Source organism: Xiphophorus couchianus, chromosome 15, assembly GCF_001444195.1.
Source record: "Xiphophorus couchianus chromosome 15, X_couchianus-1.0, whole genome shotgun sequence".
Taxonomy (NCBI): domain Eukaryota; kingdom Metazoa; phylum Chordata; class Actinopteri; order Cyprinodontiformes; family Poeciliidae; genus Xiphophorus; species Xiphophorus couchianus.
Genome location: NC_040242.1, coordinates 19979360 through 19986171, shown reverse-complemented (window position 1 = coordinate 19986171; position 6812 = coordinate 19979360). Strand labels below are relative to the sequence as shown.

Genomic DNA, 6812 nt, shown 5'->3' with positions numbered 1-6812 from the left:
AAACCTATCGATTTAATAGAAGACTCTTAATGTCAACAAAATATTATATTATATTATATTATATTATATTATATTATATTATATTATATTATATTATATTATATTATATTATACGCTTCCCTTTAGGATTTTGTGCCACCGCTAATTACCACCGTCACATTGTTTAACTTTCAATAAAGTTCCACTTTTGTCTCGTGAGTCCATAGAATAATTTCCTCAAAGATCTTGGCGACCATGATGGGTTTTTTTGTTTGCTTTTTTTAAATTCTTTTTTTTCTTTTTTTTTTTTTTTTTACAAATACGTATTGTACACGTATTGTTTTGTGAGCATTTTTTGCATTTTTTGTCCCCACACTAATTTCTTGTATCCAAACTCATTAGTAACTGGAAGTTGTAACACGCTGTGCCCAGCAGGTGTCACTATTGGTATTTTTCTTTTAGATGTTTGGCTCTGAAGAAATAAGCTTTTCCACCCGTTTCGGTCAGTGCTTCCAAAAACGTTAATGGCATTTGTTCACTTCTTTAGACAGAATTCACGTTTAATACTAAAACAACGAAAATACACTTCATTTGTCCTGGCAGACATCCCGGTAGTTTTTACGATGAAGCTCTTTAAAGCGATAAAGCTTTAAAGAGGATGTTTAGTCCTTTATTTATGTCAAACTCTTTTTTTTTTTTTTTTTTTACCGCACTTTATAATCAAACACTCCTAGTTCAAACGTTCTTGTTTTATTCTTCCGAACGCTTCTATGTACTACTTCCGGTCTCGTGCTGCGTGAAGATGCGCAGCTTGATATCCTTCTCCCTCCTCAGCAGCTGTGTGTTACCGCCCTCCGGAGAACACCCAACGCTCTCTGCCTCTGAATATTAACTATTCATTTCGGTTCCTTTGTTGCAGCGCATGATCTAATACAGAAGTAAAGTTTTATATTTTAAAGTTTTATAAGTTACGTGTTACATTGTAGTTTCAAATTGCTCGTGCGCACCACGGCGTCAAGTAGACAGAGGGTTATAGAGGGTGAAGGTCTCTAGGATTGTATTTTCTGAGCTTTTGTACTACTTTCCTTGCCATTATTAGAAACACACTCCACAGCGGTTTCCCGTTTTGCATTGCAGCACTCCCCCTGGTGTATAGCAGCCAATTCATGCAATAAGAGTTCACACGCCGTTACTATGGAAACAAGTCAACTGTGCAGAGGGACATAGGAAGAAGAAAAGAAGACGAGGTGCACGGGTGCAAAAAGTGCGTTCCGGAGCTGGATTATATTTTTTTATTTTTTTTTTTTATTTGCTAATGGTAAGGTTTAAGAAGTTTTTAAATACAAAAATAAGCATGACGTCAGAAAACTTGCTTTATCATTGTGAAGCAGAATTCACCAAGGGTTGGATTGTTTACCCACTAATAGGGAACGTGTGCTGGGGTAGACAGGTTAGTTTCACCCTTCTGATAATGTGTTGTTGCAATAGTAATCCTGTAGTATGTGTAAATAGGATATCGTCGTGGACTGTCAAATGAATAGGACACCAGTTCTTTCAAAATAAATGTTCACGTATTAGTGACTACTCTTTGTTTGCCTCGGGGGAGAAGGGGATTTGGCTACAGGTGAACTCTGGTGTTTAATTTGAAACACATTACAGTTTATTGTGGATTCTATGAATAAACATGAACCTCTTCCCTACTATCGTTCACGGGGAAGGATCTGTGATGCTGTGGGCCCATTTCTCTTTCAAAGGCTTCGGGAACCTTGTTTAGAGTGCATGACGTCATAAAGTCTTTAAAATACAGGGACTTTTTTAAGACCCTTGTGAATTCATGAACTACCGGGTCGTCATTGGGTCTTTTAACGACATAAATAAATAAAAAAAGATAAATAAGGAAGAAAAATCGGTTTTGCAGTAGTGTTAAGGCTCATCGTTTTGTCTTTGTGCCTCCAGATGCCACTTGAATTACAGTCTTCGGCTAGCCGTGCCACAATGCAAACCAAGCGGAGTGCATGGACCCCACTAAACCATCCGCAGATCAACAGCAAGGTCAACATCAGCTCATTTTCAGAAACACTGCTATTTGTTATTCTACTGAAGGGGCAGAATTATGTGTGTTCAAGGCACTCGGGGCCATTTTATATAACAATCAAAAATATGTTACCTTCAGGTATTATAACAAATGTTATAACAAATATGACTCAAAACCAATTTGAATTGGTAATTCAACGTCTTGAAATTGGGCCTCTGTCTCTTTAAAAACTCCCTGCTCTTTCTGAAACTCCGCCTTCAGGAAGTCATCACAACATGGCTCCTATATTAACCCTTTAACAACATTTTTACCAGCGTTGCTCTGAGAAGTAGCTCCTATAATGAGCCCCGCAGATACTCAGTTCCACCAGGTGTTTGCTAATTGCTGCTGGCTAGTCTGAAGGAGCCGAGTGGGGGAGCTGCATGGGAGGGCTGCTCTGTGAGGCGGAGGCTGGGAAACTGAAGCTCTGAGGAGGAGCAGAGCCTGGAGGCAACGGGAGTGGCAACCATTCCTGTGATTGCCATGGGAGATAAAAGAAAACAGAATGTCTCTGAGGAGGGGATAACAATATGACATGATGTAAAGCTAAGAAAAAGTTGATTTTATATAATACTACCCCTTTAAAGTAAAAAGTATTTAGTTTTAGAAAGCTTATCAAACTGCCAAAAGCTTCAAATGTTTCACGTTACTTAACTGAATATGACTTCTTATTCCCAGCTGTTTGATGAGAGGAGACAGCTTCTGGCAAAATGGGTCAGTTTAAGAGGACAACTTATTCTGATGCTGTAAAACTGATGCTTCTGGTGAACTGAGTTGTGTCCTTTGGTAGTTTCGTAGCTGGTCCGACAGCCAGAGGAAGGCTGTGCTGGGGGACTTTGCGCTCCGCTGTTCGGTGGAGCAGCTCAGGTCCCTGAGCCTCACCGTGAGCAGACGGCTCCCCCTGCAGGCTGCAGACTTCACCTGCCTGCTGCCCAGAGCCCTCTGCCTCTACTTGTTCTCCTTCCTGGACCCTCGCAGCCTCTGCCGATGTGCTCAGGTACACATCGCTGGAGCAGATCCAGGAGGCCCATGATTAGGGTGTGTAAGACGTTTACCCTCCGTGTGTGACAGGTGAGCTGGCACTGGAGGAGCATCGTGGAGCTGGACCAACTGTGGATGGCCAAGTGTCTACGGCTCGGCTGGTGCATCACCTTCTCCCCCTCGGCCTTTGAGCGGGGCGTCTGGAAGAGACACTACATAGAGACTGTTCAGGATCTGCGACGCAGACTGCTGCAGGTCAGGGGACTTTCTTACATGTGAAAAAGGTCCAATGGAGCCACAGGATTAAAAGTCTGCGGTGTGTTTCCAGACACCGTCAATGCCACCGGAGCTTGAAATTCCTTCAGCCATCAGCGGTGGACGAAAGCAACCACCAGAACTGGTTAAGAACGACAAGGAGCATCCAGTTCCCACCATCCAGCCTCCTGAGTCCAGCTCCAGATCAGGGTTAAAAACAGAAAAGAAGGCTAAAGCCCTGCCACCATGGAGAGACTCAGACAGACACCCAAAGGATACAATGCGCTTCAACTACCTGGACAACCTGGATCCCGTGGAGCAGACCTTTAGAGAGTGAGGATGTTGGAAACACAACTTTTTGTTTTTTTGAACTCTTAGACTAAAATACTTAAATCTATGCCCAGGCAAATGAGAAGTAAAACCTCCACATGCCGCAGCGGTGCGTCCCAGAACGGTGACGGAAAGAGAAAAACGCCATCTGAGGCCACGTACAAACTACGCAAAGCTAAGTCTCTGGTGAATCTCCACCATTAGCTCTCAGTGATGGTTTACCTTGTCTGAATTTTACAGAGCGATGAGCAATGCAACTGTGTTACCAGGAGGCATCATACATTATGAAGTAGCTCTTTAAAACTTAATCATGTTAACGTTGAGAGAGAAGGCGCTTTGCTGATTATGGTGGATGAAACGGGTAGCTCATATTAAAGTACCTAGCAAATGTATTCAGGCATTTCATCATGTTACCACCCAAAACATAATGGATTTTTTAGGAGATTTGTTGTGTTTCGTCAACCAAGAAAAACATCCCCATAGCATGATGCAGCCACCACCAGGTGTCACCATGGAGATGGCTGTAAATGGAACTTCTTGTGAACGTGTATCAACAACAGCCTTCTGTTTTTGTACCTCTGTTCTGTCAGATGTTCCTCAGAACCCAGGACTCCTCCCCACCTGTTCCTGCTAATCGTCTCCCCACAGACCCTCGGACCCAAACCCGCCCCTCATGGGCATCTCCTGCTCAGGACCACCCAATTACCATTGAGAGAGCCGTGAACCTGCTCAGCATGACCCGGTGGAACGCCGGGGTCCGACCCGGGCCAGTGAGGCCGTCGGTCCCCCAGTTAAGTTTGGAGGCCCTCAAGGCAGCCCGGCGCTCTCAGCGGAGCACTCCCAGTAAGCAGTCTAATTTGTTCGGATCCTTTAGGCAGAATCTGATGTAACTGTATAGTAAGAGAAACGTCCACAGGAAATTAGAGACTGAATATGAGTAATTCTGCAAGAAAACACCTGGAAGCTGCATGTGACCCAATTAGAAATGTTAGAACCTTGTTGAGTTTTCACTGGTTTCAAATTGTTATCTCCCCCAGTTTATAGAATATTACATTTTTAGCTAACCACAATAGTAAATCACTCACGGTGTATATCATTTAGTGGTGCACTGGCATGTCAGTGCATACACACCTGACGTGTTTCTCTACAAGTTAAACCCCCACCTCTTGATGCTCTGGGAGAGAGAAAAAATACATATGGTAAGTTGAATGATTTGGAGAAAAAGCTAACTAATTTTCTCAAGCTAATTCTGCTCTCACTCAAGGGACATAAGATGGTGACTTTAAAAATGTACAAAAATGTACCTACTGTGAATAGAAGTTCAAGCCTATAACTCTTGATAAAGTGCTTTGTATTTAAACTCATTTACCGTTGAGCCCGGCGTTCCCCACAGTCCACTATTCAGTCCATTATTATTTCTTTTGAACGTAATTTAAAAAAATTTTTTTTTTTTACAGATTTTCTAAATTGTCCAACTTTATAAGCTTTTAGATGACAGAAATGTATTTTGTTTTATTAAACACTGAAATTAAATTTGCATCATTTTGAAAGAAAAAAAACCAAACCAGAACCTCAAACAATCGAAACCAATCAATGATCTAACCAACCTGTTTTTGTTATCAATGTTTTGATAGCTGCTGTTTTTAGATCCTGGACAAAAACACCTGATAGAATAGATGAGTTTACTATTTGACTCAGATCAGATGCAACCACAGGCAAAACTTTCTTAAAGAACAAAAAAAAACTACGTTTTTTCTTAAAGAAAGTTTTGCCTTATGTAGGATGTCAAGACAGCAGGAGAATGAGCTTAATTGATGCGAAAAGTTTTGATTTTAAAAAAAATCTTCATGGAAAAACTTGATTGTCTTTGCTTGCAGGTATACGGCTGTTCAATATTTGAAGCGCAGCTCAACACTGCCCCCAGCAGGACAATGATATCAGCACTGAGCAGAGCTTCAGGAGAACTTCTTTTGAATGAATCTAATATTCTTCATTATCTCCTTCAAACCTTTCGCATCATTTTTTTTTTTGCAAGGAATCGATGTATTTTTGGGATCAAGTTGAGAGTTTCTGCAAAAATGTATTTGAGAAGAATCTGTAAGTCAAGTTAGAAAACGTAACAGGCTGTTGTCTTACCTGAACCTGGCGAGACTTTGGCTTGAATTTATTATTCGAGGACATTTGAGACATCCATCCATCCATCCAATTTCTAACACCCTTGTCCCTGTTGGGGTCAGGAGGGCTGCTGGTGTCTATCTCCAGCTAATGTTCCGGGCGAGAGGCGGGGTTCATCCTGGACAGGTCGCCAGTCTGTCGCAGGGCACATTTGAGACGTTTCAACTTCTTTTTTCAAATGTTTCTATGATATTGAACGTGTTTTATGGGCCAAATGGAATTATAATTAAAACGTCTGCAAAACCAAGACATGTCTCTTTCTCCATGCTGTATTTTGTCCATCCAAATTGTTCACATAGGGATTAATTGTAATACTTGTTCTGGCCACAAGAGGGTGTAATAAACATATATCAGTGTAAACTTTAAATAATGCATTTATTGCTGCTAATAATTTGCTCCTTTCATCATGTCTTATTTCAGCAGTTGTAATCATTTCATAACAACCTTTATGAAAAGGATTTATATGATTTGCTTATGGGGGCTAAGTGATACCTACAACTAGTTTATGGGTACAAGCCAGTTGCATAGAGGGGAAACTGACCCAGGAGTTTAGAATGCAAAAAAAAAAAAAAAAACTTTTAATGAAAAAAAAAATTACATTCATCTCAATCAAGTTCATTTATACCGTTCACCAAAGTCATCACAAATTGGATAAACATCCAGTTAATATCAGGTGATGTAAATTTTTTTTATAAAAATCTAATTCATTCAGTTAGCTTACTCTCAAATACAATCAGTGTATAGTAATATATATACAGTCCAGACCAAACGTTTGGACACACCTTCTAATTCAATGGGTTTTCTTTATTTTCATGACTATTTATAAGGCAAGAAATCCCACTTATTAACCTGAGAGGGCCTATGAACCTATGAAGTGAAAACCATTTCAGGTGACGACCTCTTGAAGCTCATCAAGAAAATGCAGAGTTTGTGCAAAGCAGTAATCACAGCAAAAGGTTGCTACTTTGAAGAAACTAGAATATAAGGGCTATTTTCAGTTGTTTTACACTTTTTTGTT

The 6812-nt window shown here is 40.7% G+C and overlaps 1 protein-coding gene across 2 annotated transcripts; it reads left to right on the top strand.

The window, feature by feature from the left end:
* The first annotated feature begins 109 nt into the window (after positions 1 to 109).
* fbxo16 (F-box protein 16) lies at positions 110 to 6041 on the top strand. 2 transcript variants are annotated; one of them, XM_028041071.1, is made up of 9 exons: positions 110 to 1297; positions 1936 to 2031; positions 2732 to 2767; positions 2844 to 3050; positions 3125 to 3289; positions 3363 to 3622; positions 3694 to 3805; positions 4210 to 4462; positions 5497 to 6041. In XM_028041071.1, exons 1-9 carry the CDS (start codon positions 1295 to 1297, stop codon positions 5517 to 5519), a joined length of 1155 nt encoding a protein of 384 aa, XP_027896872.1. In that variant the 5' UTR covers positions 110 to 1294; the 3' UTR covers positions 5520 to 6041. The 2 variants fall into 2 exon arrangements, with proteins under 2 accessions (XP_027896872.1, XP_027896871.1); XM_028041070.1 differs by lacking the exon at positions 110 to 1297 and adding an exon at positions 1304 to 1429.
* Positions 6042 to 6812: the final 771 nt, after the last annotated feature.

Bases quoted from the DNA above. Each gene is read 5' to 3' on its own strand.
- fbxo16 (XM_028041070.1), top strand. From the start codon at position 1,334: ATGACGTCAGAAAACTTGCTTTATCATTGTGAAGCAGAATTCACCAAG. The intron at 2,768-2,843 runs GTCAGTTTAAGA...GTCCTTTGGTAG, and splicing joins GACAGCTTCTGGCAAAATGG to TTTCGTAGCTGGTCCGACAG. The intron at 3,806-4,209 runs GTGAATCTCCAC...CTGTTCTGTCAG, and splicing joins TACGCAAAGCTAAGTCTCTG to ATGTTCCTCAGAACCCAGGA.